This window comes from Mytilus trossulus, chromosome 7 (assembly GCF_036588685.1).
Source record: "Mytilus trossulus isolate FHL-02 chromosome 7, PNRI_Mtr1.1.1.hap1, whole genome shotgun sequence".
In the NCBI taxonomy this organism is placed as follows: domain Eukaryota; kingdom Metazoa; phylum Mollusca; class Bivalvia; order Mytilida; family Mytilidae; genus Mytilus; species Mytilus trossulus.
The window spans coordinates 76238702-76260413 of NC_086379.1; the positions used below are offsets into that span (position 1 = coordinate 76238702).

Sequence of the window (21712 nt, forward strand, 5' to 3'; positions counted from 1 at the left end):
TTATAGTAGTCTCAGGTTTGACTATACTATTTTAATTGTGTTTTCATCAAATTGTGGATTAGATTATTTTATTTCGGGAACAAAAACCCATACCCCTTTGAAATTAAATAATCGTTCCCTAATGCCCCTTTAAATCAGTGTATTTGTATTTTGTGCACAACAAGTAAGCCTCTCGATGAACTGGTTTCCGATTTTCAACTATGCTTCCCTACGTTTCCTCCTATCAGTTAGGACGTCATTAGCATTGGCATTTTATGTACAAGCTGACCTACTTTGCTGTGCTGCAAGAAGTGGTAGGTTTAAAACATAGTGTGAAAACACACAATTTTCAAGTTTTTATAATTGCATTTATTTTTTGCAAGCCTAATTAACCGGATCGTTCGTATTCACTCATTGATTTCATAGGTCTACTGACTCGATACGTCACCTTTCAAATTCTTATTAATTTCTAAATGCAGGTGTAATTTAGCAACAACAGGTATCATTGCATTGCTATATTTTTGAGATGCATCAATATTTCCCGTCTAAGGGAAAATTGAAATTCGACCATTAACATGCGATCAACACAACATTTTTTTTATATATCGATCTATTTATAGTAAGCAGACTGGTCACGTGATTAGAGGCCCATACAGGTTTTATTTTTATCAGTCCATAAAAACAAGGCACTTTAAAATTTTAAGACAATCATGGCAATCCTTTACTTTTTATTTAATTAGACATGGAATACTTTTAACAAGTATATTGATGATGTTAGAATTGAAATGTATGTGTTGCTGATTTTTTTGTAAGTGTGACAGTGAAACTCAAATATTGTGCATTGAAAACCAGGGGCGTATCTTGGGTCTTATATATAGTGAGGCAATTCGCGAAAAAAAATTAGCCGAGCGGAGCGAGGCAAAATTTTTTTTTAGGGGTGTTTGAGGGCCTGAAACGCGTTTTCCTGGATTTAAATGTATGATTTGTCATCACAACCTAATGCCATATCGCAACATATCTATATGAGGAAAGTTAGTCTTGATACAACACTGTCTTTTGGGATGACAAGTACTAAATATTAAATAAATAGTGTATTCGTCTCGAAAGTATACCTCTTATGCATTGTATGGGATTCTCTTTTCACATGTAAATAATATGACAGTGTACTATTTTTTGCAATTTTAATAAGTTAACACCTGTGTACAAGTACATGTAGTTATCAAATTATCATTAATGTTAGAAATGTAATGGTCCAAGGCGACGTTTTTTGGTTTCATCAAATTTTCTCATAATCTTCTCTCTACAAACGGTGATATCTCTATGTATGAAGAGACTAGCCAGTCCAGAAAGTCGGTCTCGGTCATCGTAGATCTGCTCCAATGTTTTAAGCGTCTCATCGCAGAGAAAGACCTCTCACAGGGCACGGATCCTGAAGGCATTGTGAGCAGCACTCTAAATACTGCATGAACATTGGGATAATAATTAGGGTCTGCAAGTTGAATTGCCGTTTCCAAAGACTGATTACCGGTATCTTTATCTCTGTTTTGGAGTCTGGAACAGAACATTTTCCACCGTTCAAGTTCTCTAACAAACCCTGGAGAGTCTGGCATATCCTCCTCATATCTGACTTGGATATCGTCAATTTCCTCCTCAGTTATGTTCTGAAGGCGACATGGCAGCAACTGAAACGCCAAGAAAGATAGGTGTGTTTGTTCAGGAAATCGTTCATTCAACTCATTCAAACAGTGATCGACAAACGGAAAGTATGCGTTCACTCTATAATAGCCGTGTACCGAATCATCGGAAAATGCAGCATTAGCCCGATGACGCATTCGCCCAACTGTTCTTGGTTTACCAAGCTCGATGTCTATGCTCTCGGCGATCGCAGCTGCTTTCATCCATATACATCTGTTGAACACTTTGTCCGACCTTTGAGCAGCAACTACCTTTTTACATGTCTGAGCATCTGTGAAGGCCTTGAACACATCACATTTTGCATTCTGCAATGCAAGACTTAAGGGCTTTGTATAACTTAAAATATGATGGGCAATTACTATTGCAACAACAAAAGTGCTCTTCTCCATCATATGTATAAATGCAGTGGCTTTTGTGCGAGCTTCGGTTGCCGTACTCTCCTTTCTTACATCTTCAAGAGATGCAAGAACTGCCTTGTATTTAGCCAAAATAACGGACAGTGTGTCAACTCTAGCAGACCATCTTGTTTCACACAATTTCGGAAGCAAACTCTTGGAAAAGGCATTTGCAATATTGATGTTACTCTCAACTTTCTCGTCATCGGTATCCCCTACTAAATAATCAACTTGTTTTGCATCGGGCAAGTGTAGCTTAAGAATTGCTGTTCTCTTTGGACTGCCACCAAGGAACCACGTTAATTGATTAACATCATCAAATACGGTTCTTATCATATCAACACTTCTACATGATGACGAAATAACCAAATTTAACGCATGTGCTCTACAATGATGGTATTCTGCACGGGGTTGTAGTTCTTTAATTCGGGCACTTACACCAGATTTTAACCCAGACATAACGCTTGCTCCGTCATATCCCTGATCCCGTAAATTTCGCAAATCTAATTTACAATCCTCCATTATCTTAAGCAAGGCTGTTGATACATGTATGGATACTGCATCTACCTTTAATATCTAGAGGGACAAATCCAATGAAATCTTCATTCACAATACTTTTCACATCAACAAATCTAATGCAGACTGCCATTTGCTCTAGGTTTGCCACGTCTGTACATTCATCTGCCATAATAGAAAACCACTTGGCACATCTAGCTCTTGACAGAATGACTTCTAACACCTCATCTCCAGCGATTGCAATAATTTCATTCTGAATGTCGGGACTCAAATATTTTGCGTTGTATGCTGCTGTAGCTAAATGTTGTTTTAGGACGGGTTTGTCTTCGGCTTTCCAATGGACGAAAAAAATCAAAATTCCCATCTTCACGTTTAGCGTCTTTATCCCAATTATGACCTCGAAGTGGTATGTTACGTTGACCCATGACTACGATAACGTCGATAATATTGAGAATTATCTGTTGATTTTTCTTAATATTATCTTCGTAAGCCTTAGAAATACTACACTTGATGTTTTTTTCCCCTCCCTCAATGATTTGTAGAAAGTTCTACGATTTGAGCAAAGCGTCCTTGTGGCCACTAGATTCTTGATGTATTAAAAAAGTTCCTCTTTTAGCCCCGACAGCATTTTTCCAGTCTTTCATTCCAGACGAGGAAAATTTGTCAACTTACAATGTACATTCACCAAACGCTATGCAGGGAGCACAGAAAGCAGAATCTGTAGAAGGAGAATACCTTAGCCAATTGAATTTATCTTTCCAGGCTACATTATATCTTCTACCATGTGTAAGAGGAAATGAAAATTTTCCTTTTTCTGGTATCCATTTTGAACCAAGAATTGTACTTTTAAGTGTATCATTTAAAGATTTTCCTATAAAACCAACTGGATCAAGAGACTGTATTTGTGTTTGTGTTTTTGTATTTGGGTTTGTTTCAGAATCCTGAGAGTCGCTACATGAAGCTTCTTCATGGGTTTTGGATATAACTGCAAAAAAAATGTCAGATTGTAAAATAAGTTCATGCAAGTTAATCGTTGACAGTTTTTTTGTTGCTCATCATGAACGTCTGATACGACCGTCTTTCCGTAAGAAAATGAAATATTGCCAATCAAAGTGTCATAAAGGACGGACAGACAGACATACATGTTATTAATTTTTAATATTGTACTGTTTGTATATTTGTCTTATGTTTGTGTGTCGGTTTAAAATAGCCCTACAGAGCTTATGTTATTTGTACATGTAGTTACCGACTTTAAAAACAAAAAGGGGGTGTAAATATTTCTACCGATATGTCTCCGACCGCTGACTTTCTCTTTTTTTTTTATTGGGAACACACATAAGTATGTCACAGGGGTGGATCCAGGTTTAAATACTAGGGGGCGAAACAATGACAAGTATATGCTAAAAAAAGAGAAAAGTGCATGTTTAGGGGGCGTATGCTACCGACCCTCCCCCATTTTTTCTTCCATCTGAATCCGCGCCTGTGTCATACACAATTTAAAGATCTATACACAATAAATCAGATATAATGCTGTCATGATACTAAAGAACTATTATATATATAATTAATTTACCCGGATCCATATTATCCGTGGATTCTGCAGTGACTGTCTTTCTTTTTTTAATAAGATATTTGTCCATGATTTCCAATTTTGGATCTCAACAACTTTTTACAAATTTATAATACCAATGACGGGCGACAATGTATGTTTCTGTAAAAAAGCTTCACAGAAAAAGACGATGATCTAGTATTTTCTTATTTGAAATAAAACTAAGTGTCAAGTACATGAAAATATTTTATATTTTTTTTTTTTGCCAAAAAAAACTAGTGAGGCAGTTGCCTCATTGCCTCAATGGAAGCTACGCCACTGAAAACAGGAAATTAAGTATAGGGGGACACTGGAAATTTAAAAAATTGAGAATTGCTTACGTATATAGTGTAAGCCAAACATAGGATGAGAATGCTAATGTACATAGTGTAAGTGGAATACAGGATGATAACTGCTTCCGTACATAGTGTTAGCGGGATACAGGAATCAGGACTCCCAATGAGACCCCCATTTAACTATGGGGATCATGTCGGGCAGTGTTTATACATTTGGACTTTCTGCTACAATCAAGTCACAAATTTTACCACGTTAGAAATCAAAAACAAAGATGAAGACGGAAGCTAGGTTTTCATAAGCTCACCTGGCCCGACGGACCAAGTGAGCTTATGCCATCACTTGGCGTCCGTCGTCGTCCGTCTGTCTTCGTCTGTCGTCGTAAACTATTTCAAGAATCTTCTCCTCTGAAACTACTAGGCCAAATACATTTACTTCCAAATTTTAACTGAATGTTCCTTTGGGTATCTAGTTAAAAAATTGTATCCGAAGTTTTGATCTATCATCAAACATGGTCGCCATTGCTAAAAATAGAACATAGGGGTCAAATGCAATTTTTGGCTTATATCTCAAAAATGAAAGCATTTAGAGCAAATCTGACATGGGGTGAAAATGTTCATATGGTCAAGATCTATCAGCCCTGAAATTTTCAGATGAATTGGATAACCCATTGTTGGGTTGCTGCCCCTGAATTAGTAATTTTAAGGAAATTTTGCTGTTTTTTGTTATTATCTTGAATATTATTATAGATAGAGATAAACTGTAAACAGCAATAATGTTCAGCAAAGTAAGATTTACAAATAAGTCAACATGATCGAAATGGTCAATTTTCAGATGAATCACTTAATTGGTAATTTCAAGGATTTGTATACAAATCCTTGGTAATTTTAAGGAAATTTTGCAGTTTTTGGTCATTATCTTGAATATTATTATAGATAAAGATAAACTGTAAACAGCAAAAATGATCAGCAAAGTAAGATCTACAAATAAATTTATATGACCAAAATTGTCAATTGACCTCTTAAGGGGTTATTGTCCTTTAATGACAATTTTTCACAATTTGTTCATCATATTTGCTAACTTTAAAAAATCTTCTCCTCTAAAACTACTCAATATTGAAAAATTAAAGCCTTTAGAAACGAAGTTACAAATAGTATTGATTGAAGGAAATTGCAAAGTAAACATTGACCCGTGTAAATCGAAGTGATAACACTTATTAACCCATGATAAAGTGATCAACAGATTAAAGACCATCAAAGGTGTTAATTAGGCCATTAACATGTCACCTAAAGAAAAACAGTAACATAAACATATGCTTTAAACGTATCTAGAATTCTCAAATAATTCTTTTCAAAATCAAACCCAGCAAATGATTAGTTCCCATATGTACGAGAACTATGAGGATATAAAATGAACACTTTATCATACTGGCATATCAATACCGGAAATTTAACTTTCATCGATCAAAAATATTTTTTATGAGAATTAAAAGATCAAAAGTTGTACAGTTTATTTTATTAAAGATTGAATAGGTATAACCCTGCATGCGGTTGTAGTTCTGTGACTGCTATTAAAGTATTCTCAGATTTGGCGTTATTCAATATATTCTCTAGATCATATCAGACTTTTCATTAGTCAAAATGGGGATCTTTCCATGTCTTGATTTGGAAAATGGTTGTTTTATTTCGATGGACACTTAAATCGTGGATAAAGTCATCCACGAAAACCACGAAAATAGGTACCTCACGAATAAAAGTACTTTCACAGTAGATAGAGATAAACTGTAAACATAAGTAATGTTCAGCAAGTAAGATTTACAAAAAAGTCAACATGACCGAAATGATCAATTGATCCCTATGAAGTCATTGTCCTTTGTATGTTATAGTAAATTTTTTACAATTTTCATAAAATTTGTAAATTTTTACTAACATTTCCATTGAAACTACTGGGCCAAGTTCATTATAGAAAGAGATAATTGTAAGCATCAAGAATGTTCAGTAAAGTAAGATGTACAAACACATCACCATCAACAAAACACAATTTTGTCATGAATCCATCTGCTTCCTTTGTTAATATTCACATAGAGCAAGGTGAGCGACACATGCTCTTTAGAGCCTCTAGTTTGTATCCCTAACTATTTATGCATTCAATCATTGTCAATATGTTCAGTAATAGGCATTTAGAGGCCAGCTGAAGGACGCCTCTGGGTGCGGGAATTTCTCATTGCATTGAAGACCTGTTGGTGACCTTCTGCTGTTGTTTTTTCTATAGTCAGGTTGTTGTCTCTTTGATACATTCCCCATTTCCATTCTCAATTTTATTCATGTCATTCTAATATATTTAGATTTTATTTGCAGTAAATAATGCCTTCAATAAAATTAAAGAAGAAGACTCAGGAATACTTGGCTGAAAAAGAAAGAAGCAAACAATTATCAAAGGAACCTGAAGAGGAAAAAGAAACAGAAATAGAAAAAACTAAGAAAAAAGATGTAAAACCAAGCCCAAAGAAAAAAGAAAAGCCACCAGTACCGGAGGCAGAAGTGCCAGTGATATTAGAAAAAAGAAAAAGAACTGTTCCACCTGGTGAACAGCAGTTGACAGACTGGTAAGGTTTTTTTATAAAATCTTGGTAACCACGACCAATAATCCCAACATCACTTACTTACACTTAAATACATTTATAATTTCCTCATCTCATGAAACTATCCCAGATTTTTATCATCTTTGGAAAGAAGCTCCTAACAATAAGAAGATAGCATTAAGAGGAATATTTTTATTGATTTTTTTCATCATTTTTGTTGAGCGTGCTATTAACAGTAAAAGTAGGGGAGACACTGGGTTTTGTTGAGCGTGCTATTAACAGTAAAAGTAGGGGAGACACTGGGTTTTGTGGAACCCTTATAGATTTTTCTAAAATTTAAACAAATATTGATATACTTAAAATAACTCAGCTGAATTATGTACATAGGTAAATATTGGTTTATATATATTCCGACATAATAGATGGTTACGATATTGATTTTACAGGTTTGCAGAACATGTAGAGTCAAGGGAAGGAGCCTCCGTATCGTATCAGACCTTGTATGAATACTTCACAGATTTCTGTGCACAACAGAATATTCCAGTTACCGTAGATCCATCACAGTTTAACAGGGTAAAACCATTTTGCTGATCTCTATTATTATTTATTTGCACACAGAATAAATATACTGCTACAAAAGATATGCATGATACCTTAGTAACAAAACTTGATGTACTGATTGTAGTTTTTTTTCAAGAAATTTTGCTTTCAAATTTTTTAGTGTTTTTTTTTTTTATTTGAAGCTTGGAAACAAATAAATTCTAATTAGGTAAGATATACATAACTTTATAGCATAATTTAAGATTTAACTGAAGTACATTCGTGTATGCCAAAGTATTCGAAAAAACACAAATGGATGTTAACTAAATGAAATATGAAGTGGATGTTAGACATAATTATTACGATTTTGGTGAAGAGACCTAAAATATTTTTATGGACCTTTGTAACCAATAAGAATAAAAATGAAATGTATTAGACAGCAACTGAACAACATAACAGTTGACAGCAGATAGAAATCTATACAAAATGTCAAGGTCTAGATGGTCTTGAGTGTTCTAATAGTACTATTCATGTTGCTTGTGACATTTATTGTAATCAGATCTAATTGTATCTTATGTTTTCTAGTTTGATAATTTAATACATCATATTCATTCTAATATATTTGTCCTTAAAAAATCCCTTTTTTTGTTTAGGATGTCAAAGATAAGTTTGGAAAGGAATTTGGAATCAAAGAATCATCACCTTATAAGGGATTAATCAGAGAAATAAAAGCAAAGCCAAAATCTACAAAACCCAAGGCAGAAAGTCTAACCATGAAAATGAGAGATATTGTGGAGGAAATTCTAAAAGAGACCGGAAATCCTGTATCCATTTTATTTGACAGATTGCAAACACACTTACAATCATAGATTATCAAAAATCCTCTGCCATGCAAACACACATGTGATCATAGATAAGCAGAAAAAATCACCTGCCTGCAAACAAACAACTACAATCGATTCATAGATCAGAACAAATCTAGTGCCATGCAAACACACGTATGATCATAGATTGGCCAAAAAATCACCCCCTGGAACAAACACTTTCAAATATAAATTTACTTAACATATCAACATGCAAACACATACTTTAGGTACAATCAATCCGGGGATATTGTTGGCCCAATGGCCTTTGCACTGGAACTGCTGTATTATTAGCCTGTCAACACCAAAGTTTTAAGTTTGAATCCTTAACATGGCAGGTGTATTTAACTCCAATCTTAATTGGCTATGATTGTTAGTTTTCCAACTAAAGGACCATGGTTCTCTCCATGGAACTCCAGATTCTTCCACCAATAAAAACTGACTTCCACAAAATAGCGCAATAATGTTGAAAGTTGCATTAAACCCCAATCTATCATACTAACATTTGTAGACTTACTTAATTTATCAGCTTGTAAACACACACCTAAATCATAGTTTTACTAAATTCACCAGCCTGCAAACATGCTTACAATCATTGATTAACTATCAGACTGCATTTAAGAATTATAATTTAACATACCTATTCTTGTGAGCATTAAAATTTGATTTATGTTATACAAGAGAATACTTTAAAAAAAAATATGGTCACATATAAATGCAGAGTGATTTCGTGAAGTGTACATCAACTTTTTTTTTGTGAATTTTGGTAGTTGAAAAAAACTGTAAATAGTTGGAAGTCATTAAGAAAATCACAAAAATTAGAATTGATACTCAGCTCTCTTCAAAGGCTTAAACTCAAAAGAAAGTATCCTTGTCAATAAGTTGGTTTACAGTACCGTATACTAGATTACCTACAAAAAGCTCTATTTGATTAACAAAATACCAAATTAAAGTACATTAAAGATTATTATATTTTCTTAACACATGCTAGACAAATGGAGTGAGATTTCCCAATATAAAAGTAGCGACTGCAAACAAATATCCTGCTCTTCAAGTGGATTTACAGCCACACAAATTGTTACAAGCATTGGAACGTGGAGTTTATTATGGACGTATTGAACTGGTTAGTATCAAATTACATTTTGTACTGGTCATTGTTAAATGACATATTGAATGTAATACTACAATGGTGAGGCAGAGAAGTGCTAAAAAAATTGAGAAGTGAGCAAGATCATAGCCGTTTGAATCCTGACTTTGCTCTAAAGAAGCACCAAGGAGAAGTTTGTGCCCCCATTATTTTCATTAAAATTCCCCTATGTCGCCTAATGATTTTTGAAAAAATATCTGGATCTAAATGCACATGACTTTGATGTATGACAAAATAAACATAAAAACTTACTTCCACAAAATAGCACAATAATGTTGAAAGTTGCATTAAACACCAATCTATCATACTCACATTCATAGATATGATCAAACTCTTTTAGATCATTTTTTAGTAGCAATAAACAAAAACTATGTCAATTGAACATGCTTTGATACTATATCTGCCCTTGATTTTTTACTAGATAACATTTTTGTTCGTTTTGGAGATTCTGTATATCATCAGGTTATCGGAATTTCAATGGGGATAATTGTGCACCACTTATTGCATACATGATTTTGTATTGCTATGAATTACAATTTATTACAAAATCAGCAAAGACTCATCGAAACAACATCTGATATACAAATTTAATAATACTTTTAGATATTTGGATGATATTTTGGCTCTCAATAATTACGACTTCAGTATGTATAAGAAATTTATCCTGTTGAACTTACTTTAAATAAAGCTAATACTAACAATGACCACTGCCCTTTCCTCAATCTTGATTTCTCTATCTTTAACGGAAAGCTTAATACTAATATTTATGATAAAAGAGATGATTTTTCATTTCCGATCAATAATTATCCATTTTTAGATGTTGTTCCCTTGTCACCATCTTGCGGTGTTTATATATTTCAACTTGTACGATTCGCTCATGTATGTAACAACAATTTAGATTTTAACGAGAGAAATTTGTGACACAGGTTAAGTTCTTCTCATATATGTTATGATGGTATGATAATAAACCCCTAATGGGAAGGATTGTGCCTGATATTCATATGATGAAGACATAATCTTTCAATTAGTTTATTTGAAGTCTGGAGCTGGCATGTCAGTTAACAGTAGTCTGTTGTTATTTATGTATTATTGTCATTTTGTTTATTTTCTTTGGTTACATCTTCTGACATCAGACTCAGACTTCTCTTGAACTGAATTTTAATGTGCGTATTGTTATGCATTTACTTTTCTACATTGGCTAGAGGTATACGGGGAGGGTTGAGATCTCATAAACATATTAAACCCCGCCTCATTTTTGCGCCTGTTCCAAGTCAGGAGCCTGGCATTTGTTAGTCTTGTATTATTTTGAATCTTAGTTTCTTGTGTACAATTTATAGTTTAGTATGGCGTTCTATATCACTGAACTAGTATATGTATTTGTTTAGGGGCCAGCTGAAGGGTGCCTCCAGGTGTGGGAATTTCTCGCTGCATTGAAGACCCATTGGTGACCTTCTTCGATGTCTTTTCTATGGTCGGGTTGTTGTCTCTTTGGCACATTCCTCATTTCGATTCTCAATTTTATTTATGCTACCACTATGGCTAAAATTATTCTTAATTATGACACATTTACTGTAATATTCTCATGGTTTTAAAAATTACCTGTCATCTACAAAATATTTTGTAAGAATCGAAAAATAAACATAGGTGAAAAAACTGATAAATCCGTGCAATTTGGGAACACTCGCGTTATATTTAAGAAATATTCTGCAATCTGTATCTATCTACATCAAATATAGTTAATTAAAAGTGTAGTCCTCTGTGTATATTTAAAATACTGTCATACTGGTCACCTGTGTCAATTTTCCCCCTTTTCAAAAACCCTATATACTATCTTTTATATTTTGAGCTTGACTGAAGATGCAGGAATAGTGATTTTTGGGCCTAAATGGCTGAGTGGTCTAAGTAATTGAACTACTATATCACTTGCCTGTCAACATGGAGATTGTGAGTTTGCATCAGGCACATGGCAGATGCACTTGACTCCACCCTAAATTGACTAAGATTGTCAGTTTTTCTACCAAAGGTTGATATTTCTCTCCAAACACTCCAGCTTCCTCCACCAATAAAAAAGTGACCGCTAAAAAATAGCACAATAGTGGAGTTAAAACAACATTCAATCAATTGAATAGTGAACTATTGATATATGTTTAACAGAATTTTGAATGATTACAGGTAAAAGGTACAGGGAAGTGCGGGTTTTACAGAATATTTGGTGCTGAACCAAGGGAAGACATCAAAGAAAAGGAAGAGAAAGAGAAAGAAAAGGAAAAACAAAAGAAAGAAGAAAAAGTAGGGGACAATAACAATGCTATCAATTGTATATTTTTATATGACCGCAAAAATTGAAAACAAAATTTATAGAGAAAGATCTTGAAAATGAAATTGAGTTTGATTGTTTTATCAAGTTATCAATGTTAGTAGTTCAATAAAGAAACAAGGCATGCTGACAATCAAAAGGAATTACGATTATGAAATACTCGAATTAAATTTAAAAAAAAATCTACACATTCTATCGCAATGATTATTCAAATACTATTAAGTGTTTACTGAATTTGGTTCTCTAAAGTAAGTTTTGACAAATGTATAATATCCCATGGTTGATTGCATATTTTCTTTTCCATGTTCAGTTATTTCCTGCACATTCTAAACTAGACTAAATTCAGTAATAAATCAATTTACTTAAGTTGCTTGAAACGCAATCAAAACCCTATGGTACAGACTAAACGTCTAAATATTTTAAGGTTTATCACTACTTTTGACATACAAAAGTATAGTGCATTGATCACAAGATTCTAAACTGCCATGAAAATTTCCAGAAATTTACCAATGAAGTATATGCTCAGATATTGAAGTTCCAAAACAATGTTATGCTTGTCAGGAAATAACATCGCTTGTACAAGTTGCAGAAATCTAACATCTGTTTTAAGAATATCAATGATATAATTGTAAAAGGTTTTCTTTAAAATTGGAGTGATTTTCCTTTTTCAACTACCATGTTTTTGGAATGCTATGTGTAATTTTACCTTCCACTGACAAAAACAGCAATCGTTTCCCTTCATAGCTTACAAGCACTTTAATTTAAAGTTATTTTGTTGGGATTAAGAGAAATAAATTTCAGCTACAATTTTGGAATTGAGCATATGATGGATAAAGATAAGTTGTTGCTTTGAAAACACATCATTGATTGTTTTTATTGCATTGGTTGCAATAAATTACATTGATTTCCCAGTTAAATAAAAACCGATATTTTCACATGTGAAATAAACATGGTTATTTTACTTTCGGACGTCATACAACAAAAGGTGTTGTGAAGACGTCGATAGTGGCGGAATGCGTAGAAAACAGATATAGTTCCTTACATGTTTTACATTAATTTCTTTAAAAAAGCCATTTGCCAATGTAATAAAAAGAATAACTAATTAAAGAATTTAAATATCGAAAAAATATTCAACTTGTGACCCAAAACACTCCACAACACTGATGATTAACTCAGGCGCTATGCGCATTCATGAATTAATTTGCTGTTCGGTCTCTCGTTGAATATTTTTTCTCTATTTGAATTCTTCGATTACTTATTCTATAATTAACATTGAAAGAGTAAGACTCCCTTCCAATGAAAGACAGCAAAACTGGCTTGAAAAATCTTCATTCCAACCTAACATTCTCTTTTGGTTCCTATGTTTATATTAGTTAACTTAAAGAGAATAGATAAAATGTAGAGCCTGCTTACAATTCTATTTTATTGCTCTGTAGCTTCAGAAGAAAAAAGAAAGAAAAGAATCAGAAAAAGAAAACAAGGAGGGAGATGAAGAACCAGCCAAAACAGAGGAAGAAACACCAAAGAAAAAAGGAACAAAGAGAAAAATAGAGGAAAAGGGGGATGACAAAAAGGGGGATGAAAAAAAGGGAGATGTAAAAAAGGAAGATGTAAAAAAGGAAGAAGAGCCACAAAAGAAAAAGAAGAAAAAACGACATATTAAAAAACGTAAGTAGATAATACAATTAAAACACTAAAATATTATAATGCTAAAAAGACCTGCTTCTGAACTAATGAGGTGAAGCTTGTTATAGGGAATGCATGTCCATTTTCTGTTAACTTGATTAGCTGGTATTTGGATACTGAAACTGAACTAGATGTCATATATAGGAAGTAACATGTTTCATTAGTACTATTGTGGTTAGTGAAACTGTATTGGATTTTATGATCAGGTGCGGATCCAGCCATTTTAAAAAGGGGGAGGGGTCTAACTATATTGTCCCATTCAAATGCATTGATCATCTAAAAAAGGGGGGGTTGGACCCCCTGGATCAGCCACTGATGATGTGATATATTCTTTGAAGATTTTTATTGGAAATATCATTTTATGTTCTGTTTCTGCCCTTATTGCGCATATTTGCTGTTTAACTCTGCAAAAACCTTTTTGAAATAAGGCAAAACAGTAGTCAATGATATTTTTATATGCACTGTTGTAAGCACTAAAGCAGACTTATTGGAAGCTCAAACTTCTCTGTTTGACAAATTTCTTCAAGAAAATGTTTAGTGGATATAGGTCAAGTAGGAAACTTTTTTCTGAGTTTTCTTTGCCTCTTTGAAGGGGAATGATTTAATATTTGGTCAACAGCTTCATAATGTTGAGTTGTAGCGAGTAGGAATTTTTACCCGTTATTTGCCTTTTATTTAACAACAGTGAAATCTCAATGAAGTTTTTTTTGCTTCTACCAAATTGAATGGGTTGTAGCAAGAATGCAATTTTTACATCATCAGTGCATCCCATTCCTGGATGTCGATGTTTTGAAATTCAACAATACTTTTATACACAACAATTTTAAATTGTACTTCAAATTGACTGTTGTTAATTAAATCCAATGTGTATGGCTCTATTGTCATGCATGCAGCTGGGCCATCATCTTTGTCTGGTTATATTTTAAAACCAAACTTATAAAACTGGTGTGTAATTCAAAATAAGCAGATTTGTTATAAATACTGCTTACAACAAATTTCAGAATTATGTGACAGATGTGAGAACAAGATAATGTATTACATATGTTCTTACACACTAAGTGTTGGTGGCAGATGCATGAAAAAGCAGCAGAGATAATTAACTGTTTATCTTGTAGCAAAATGGGAGAAAACTGATCCACACAGTAACCCAGAGAAGATAGATGATACATTTCCTTTAGCCTTTACTTACTGTAGTGAACCCAAAGAGGCCTCATTTGGCAAAATCAGGAAATATCTAGTTGACAATTATCCAAGTGTAAATGCTGAAACCAGGTAATGAACTTTTTAAGGAAAATACAAATATTACAGCTTTTTCAAATTACATGGGAATAAATTGAGATGCTTGGTATATGCTTAAGATACAAAAGACCTAATACACTAAAACCCACAAAGGACCTCTCAAGGTCAACAAAAGGTCATTAGCAGTAGACACATCCTTAATGGTTGTTTAAAGTTTCGAGTTGATAAATCAATATTAAATTTTTTCAGTCAATCTGATAAGGATTGGACTCACAAACTCAACTTTAACAGTCACAATTCGAACAGAACATTGACTTTGACAGTGCTTATTTGTTTTCAAGGGGGGTACGGGTAAGCATTGTCATGTGCAAATTGATAAAAGGATTAAACAAAAAAAAACAATATGTCAATTGCTTATTTAATAATCTATCTCATCTTTATTGTATTTTTGTTACAGACTGAAACCAGCTATTGAGAAAGGAATAGAAAAAGGAATATGGGAACAGTCATCAGGAAACAGTGTTGGTCAGGGGTCTTATCGTCTACTGCTCGATGATTTTGATCCAGAATCAAGTATGTTCAATATATAGCAGTAGTTTCAAATTTGTAAAAAAGTTATTCCACGTATTGTCCACTGTGCTTCACACAATGGGATATGGTAATGGTCTCTCAAGCTGCCCTTTTGAATCACATCAATAATCACTGACTGTTTGGCATACAGCTTTCATACTTAGATTATTAATTGCTATAGTGTCTTCTCCATACTATTTCATCAGTAAGGTAATACAATTTTTACAGGAGCTATGGGACTTCTACCAAACTTTTTTTTAATATTAGAATATTTATATTGTGGATTTATTTTTTCCATATTACCTGGATTAGTTTAACATTATAAAAATTGGGATCAATTATACAAGGTTAGGTTAAAAATGTTTTGGGAACATTCTTTAACAAATATATTTTTTTCTATTTTAAGGTAAAACCATAGATGATATGATTTGTCAGGCCATTGTAGCCAGTCATGAACCTAAGCAGTCCACAGTTATAAGAATCAAACAGTACATCATGGACTATCATCCTGATTTTAATATTGAATCTCGACCACACAAGTTCAAAACTGCCATGGAAAGGGCATTGAAAAATGGTGTAATTAGGTACGTTTATCAATGACTTTTGTTACTGAAATAGAATTTAAAAGATGTGAAATTAAAAGGATAATAGGTCCGAGTACACAGTTACCGTCCTTTGTTTTCAGTTGTCCACGAATATAGTCCTTAGTGTGGACAGTGTGTTACTTGTCAATTTTTGTTATACCCCTTCCAAATTTATTTCTCCATGTTTTATGCCTTATATAGCAAGTTGGGGGGTGAAATGACACTGTAAAAAAATTTGGGTCATAAATATTAATGTGAAGTAGTGATACGGTCCAGCTGAAAAAGGTAAAAAATTAGCACTTCGGAAGCTGTCAAAAGATTTCAAGACCCCCTTAACATAAAATTGTCCATATTTTGAGTTAGAGCTGATGAAGTTTTCTATAACTTTGATATAATTTTTCCCAAAAGTAGTACAACACACTGTAAAAATATTATTGAGAAAGCGCAGGTGGGATTTTTTTAATTTTCATATATTGTCTAAAAGAAATGCACTACGAAATAACTGTGTACTCGAACCTAAGAGGTGAAATCAGGAAATGTAGATTCTGTACTTTGGCAACTTCCCTGAATGATAAGATGGTGGCAATTTGTCAAATAGCATAAAACTAAAGGATTTAAACTTTTATTTGATAGAATTTCTGCAAAAATGACCAATTTTGGCATTATAGGGTCAAAATAAGCATTTCATAGCTTTTTCAATTTTGATGCATAAGTGGCATTCTGACTTTCTATCTGACATGTTTTTTGTGTCAATTTTTGTGTTTCCATGCTTTAATCCAGTTGTATTACTCATTTGTAAACTCTGAATCTACAGAAAAGAAGATTATCTCAGACAATATGAGCAAAATGTGTTGTATAAATGACCCTCATCTAAGTCCCTGTTTGGATCAAGTTAAATGTGAGGAGCATGGTACATAAAAGCTGAAGTCTATATTAAAGATATCACTAAAATTGTATAAAAAGCACTTAACAATGTCTTTTGTACCTGTTTCATTTCACATAATATCTTTCTTTACTTCTGTAGGATAGCATGTGGTTCAAATATAAGCCTGTTGTGACTAAAATTGCATGCAAGTTTTTCAGTAAAAAGTGAAAAAACTTTGTATCAGACCATACTGTCTGCTACAAAGGTTGAATGTGAGAGCCTTTTTGTGCTCAGATTTATTGTGTCATGTCACCTGAGTATAGAAATGATAGAAAAGACACAAATTTTTATTTCCTATAGCTTCAACATGCATTTTTAAATGTAAATATGTGCTACGGCCTAAATTGACCCTAAATTATTTTTAGTCTTACTTGGCCTAAGACCCTTTTAAACTAATATGATATGTTATTTGTAAGTTTTCTTTCCATTTAAAGTACATTAAATACATATATAAGGATTATTTATAATAAAAAAGCTTCACAAATTTAAAATTGCTGGAAAATATTACATCTTCATATAAGGTCCCCCTTCATTGAAAAACCTCCATTTTTAGGCACAGGCTCATATAAATTTGACTTTTGAATAATTGTGCTAAGTCTGATATATCAAGTGAGTACTCTATTGCTTTAAATACATAAAATATTATATATTAAGGCATTTTGAAAGTATTTTTTTGCAATATTTAGATTTTAAAAGCCCCAAATGTTGATAGTTGAAATTTCTCAATTTTAACGTCTAAATTTAACACGCAAAGTTGAATATAGAATTAAAACAGGGAGCATACTTAAACCATTAGAAAAAGAAAGTAGGACATCACTAGGGTCAAAAATGAAAAAAGATGGACAATTCCATGGGCAAAAGAAAAAAAAGATGGACAACACCATGGGCAAAGAGAAAAAAAAAGATGGTCAACAGAAAAAAAAGATGAAGGAATTACAAGTTATTGATGCTTTTAAAATCAGCACATTCATTATTGTTTATTTTCAATTATTTCAGGCAAATAACAGGAATTGGAATGAGTGGTACATTTCAGCTTGCAAAACCCTTTATTCCTCCCCCTAGAACACTAGCAGGGGTAGAAGACCTGACTGAGGAATGGATTGGAGATGAAGGAGTCTCAGGAGAGAATTATGTGGTTCGTAAAACAAAGTCAGGACGATATGCAGGAATACAGGCCTGAAAGTCTGTGTCTGTACATTATATACAAAGGCAGCATCATTATTTGTATGGTAGTCAGTTGCTTGCTGTGCAGGAGTGAGAGACATCACATGACTTCTATAAAGGGTCAGCTGACTCGAGGCATATAGGTTGGAAGTTGTTCATTGGATCATCACAGTAAAACCAGGGTCAAACCCTAACATTTGTGTTGATATGATTGGATATCAGCTATTGTTTATTTGTTGTATTATGTAGTGATTTGCTGTATATTCTTCTGGTGAATAATGATTAAGAAATTGTCATAAAACCAGACGTCATTAGTAACATTTTCTTTTTTTAATACAATATTTTAAGGTTTTTATAATAAATGAAAAGAATGTATTATGGCATGGGTCATTAGTTTGAAGATAATATATGACTTCTGGCAGTGTTGAATATGAATACATGTTTCTATACTGTTTCCTTTTCAACTATACCATTGTGTGCAAAACAAGCCAAAATATATGAATTTGATTAACTAAATTTGTTTTATATGAAAATATAACTTTTGAAGAGTGCAATAAATTTTATCCAATTTTATATAAAGATGAAATGAATAAAACTTTGATGAAAGCTTTGTATAGTTTTGCTGCTTATGGTAAATCCTGAATTATTTGTGTATGTGAGGTCACTTCATTAAATAATCATCTCAAAGCATTGTGGTCAGCATTGTTATGTTTATTCACTAAAACAAGCTTTATGTTTTGTTAATGATATATATATAAAACATTGTTTTTGTGAGTACATTTACTAGTCTGCCTGTATTTGTGTTGCTTTTCAAAATACAAAAAACAAGAATCAGGCCTTGCAGTCATAAAAATGTGGAGTATGATCAGAATTCATCCAATGAAAATACTGGATTTGTTTTTTCAAGCACAATTTCTTTTACTCCATTTTCCCAGTAAAGTTTTACAAAAGTAGCCTTAGCTCCATTGCTTTTAATGACAATAAAACATGCCTACTGTTGCAGGATATTGAGATAATTGTTATTATTATAAGTTTTTGTTAATTGATGTAATTTTAAGACATGATTTATAGAGAATCCTTGTCACAATGTTTGTGTAAAAAAAATGCATCAAACATTACTGCACCTTGGTGTAATGAGTGAACAACTGCCCAACAACAAATGGAAATTTTTAACGACCTTTACTGGCTATACAGCTCTTGCACGGTCAGTACAGCTGCCCAGATGACATGGGTTATTTTATATATCACAAATATCAAGATTTGCTGTAGGAAATTCAATGAATTCTGGGTAATGGGTTAAATTTACAAGAGTACAGTAATATATTGTTGTTGGTTTTAATATCTGGAATAAATGAATATTTAGCCAGTTGTGTATCATTATTTATATTGTGAGCATACAATGAAATTACTGTGAGTCCTATAGATTATGTAATGATGAATTGACATTTAAACTAGTTTGGTATTTTCGTTTTATATGCTTATAAAAGTTAGGTTACTTAGTTAATGATAAAATCAATTAAGCCTAACAGATTATTTAATCAGTTATCATCGAGAGTGTAAATTCATTGAATCATGGTTATATGAAAATTTATATTTATGAATTCCATGTGAAATATAAAATAGTGACATGCCTCACTAATGATATTTATTGCAATTGAATTATTTTTCATTTTGTTTACTTATTTGCCTAATGGACATTTTTATTTAAGTAAGTTTATGTTATGTTAAATTGAATTTTGCTTATATTTCTACAATACATTGAGCATAAATTTGCCAAACATTTATATTCGTTTCATTCTTATTAAAATTAGCATTGATCTTTATGAAGGGCATTTTATAAGTGTGTTTTTTTAAATCAGAATTATGATCATATTTATGGCATAATTGGTAAAACACTTTTCTTTTGACTGATCTTTCATGGTTTTACAATGTTTACTGCCATGCAACATATATATTTATGCATCTATAAACAAATAATTTTTATTGTCCTTCTGCACAAAACTCAAAAAGGAAATTAATGCAAACAATTTTTTGGTTTTTCCTTTTTCGAGTATGTTACATCGTTATATATTTAGTATGCATATATTTTTTAATTGATGGTCGTTCACAAGAAAGATTTTTATTCACAAATTAGCAAACATGGCTGCAAATGCAGAAAAGAGCTTTACATTAGAGAGAACATGATAAAGTGATTCAATAATGACGTCAGAATTTGTTAATGTACCAAATATTAGTAATGTAGGCTTCATGAAGCTCGTCTGTTTAGATATTAAATATATTACCTTTTTTGTTTATTTGTTTTTCAAAAGTGTAATTTTTATTGACTGTTAAACCGTTTCTGTTGTTTTATAAAGTATACTGATTTTATATCTTATAAATATTGCTTGTTTTGCTTCTACATTTTTCATATTCAGATGTTTTATGTATATTTTTTTGTTTTCTTGTTATGATAAATATATTACAATTATTCTTGATAATGTATGTGTATACAACATTTTTTGACAGTTTGAGAAGCTTTAGATCTTCATTTTAATGTGTTGAGCACTGCCAAAGTAGTCTTTATATCAATAATTAGAAAATGTAATTCAGTGTAAAAAAATAAATCATTATTGTCACACAATTAGTTGTTATTCTGCATAAGAAACAGAAATGCATGTTCATTTTGTTGTACGGTAAGCAGTGTTTATAGTTTATTCATATGTTGTACTGTTACACCACCATCCCAGATTAGGGGATGGTTGATCGCCTATATATCTTGTTAAACCCTGCCACATTCCATAATCCATATTTGCCTGTCCAAAGTTAGGAGTCTGTAATTGAGTGGTTGTTGTTTGTTGCTGTATATCATATTTCATACCTGTCAACCTGTGATGATGAAAATGCAGGTCATGACCTGCATTGAAGAATCAAATCTCAGGTCATAACACGTACGAACTTTTTCGAGCAGAATTTCAGTGTTAATGGTACATTTTCTTAAAATGTAAATCCAAGATACCAAAACATCAATGCATGTTCACTTGGTTAAGTCATTTTAAATTCTATTAATTGTTATGTTAATGCACTTTAAAGATTTTTTTATAATTTTGAGTAAAACAGTCTTGTGTTGTTTGCCTTTTGAGATTATGAAACCCTACAATTTTTTATTCAAATGTAATTTATAAAGGTTGGACACTAATGGCTGTGTAGCTTTTAAACACCTACTTGTAGCATGGAAGGAAATTAGACTATGATAAAATATAGTAATACAGTTAAAGGAGGTATAAATTTAAAATATAATTTTCAACTATTTTTTAAAAATTGTATAAAGGTATAAAAATAATGATAAGTTTTTTTTCAATATGTATTTGAATTTTATATTTTGATTTATAAATCTTTTTCACCCATAAAACGTAAATATAAGGAAAAATTTTGAATGGTGACAAATAAGGGGAAGTAAATCTTGGTTGAAATATTTTTGTAAACCAATAGTGCAATTTATTTACGACCTAAAGCTAAGGTAATTGGTGTTAATTAACAGTGTGTTTGACACCAAAGCTGTCAAGTGAAGCCATGCACTTAATGGGTCACTCAACTTGACAGTTTACATAGCTAGATGAACTTTCTGTTCATGGAAGAATTACGAATTTGCC

The 21712-nt window shown here is 32.4% G+C and overlaps 2 protein-coding genes across 3 annotated transcripts; one reads left to right on the forward strand and one right to left on the reverse strand.

Moving 5' to 3' along the window:
• Positions 1-189: 189 nt before the first annotated feature.
• Positions 190-20683, forward strand: LOC134725835 (heterochromatin protein 1-binding protein 3-like). Of its 2 annotated transcripts, none has more exons than XM_063590052.1 (11): positions 190-293; positions 6825-7072; positions 7495-7621; positions 8242-8412; positions 9443-9574; positions 11771-11887; positions 13352-13583; positions 14717-14873; positions 15298-15413; positions 15817-15994; positions 17916-20682. In XM_063590052.1, exons 2-11 carry the CDS (start codon positions 6831-6833, stop codon positions 18097-18099), a joined length of 1656 nt encoding a protein of 551 aa, XP_063446122.1. In that variant the 5' UTR covers positions 190-293; positions 6825-6830; the 3' UTR covers positions 18100-20682. The 2 variants fall into 2 exon arrangements, with proteins under 2 accessions (XP_063446122.1, XP_063446123.1); XM_063590053.1 differs by having other exon boundaries at positions 230-293; positions 6812-7072; positions 17916-20683.
• LOC134726679 (52 kDa repressor of the inhibitor of the protein kinase-like) lies at positions 1266-2591 on the reverse strand. The gene has a single exon (XM_063591093.1). The coding sequence runs from the start codon at positions 2589-2591 to the stop codon at positions 1266-1268; it is 1326 nt and encodes a 441-aa protein (XP_063447163.1).
• Positions 20684-21712: the final 1029 nt, after the last annotated feature.

What these genes read in the sequence shown, in the direction of transcription:
- LOC134726679 (XM_063591093.1), bottom strand. Translation starts at nt 2,591, where the DNA reads ATGGAGGATTGTAAATTAGATTTGCGAAATTTACGGGATCAGGGATAT.
- LOC134725835 (XM_063590052.1), top strand. Translation starts at nt 6,831, where the DNA reads ATGCCTTCAATAAAATTAAAGAAGAAGACTCAGGAATACTTGGCTGAA. An exon ending in ATCCATCACAGTTTAACAGG is followed by an intron (nt 7,622 to 8,241) that starts GTAAAACCATTT and finishes TTTTTTGTTTAG; the next exon opens with GATGTCAAAGATAAGTTTGG. An exon ending in TTGAAAAATGGTGTAATTAG is followed by an intron (nt 15,995 to 17,915) that starts GTACGTTTATCA and finishes CAATTATTTCAG; the next exon opens with GCAAATAACAGGAATTGGAA.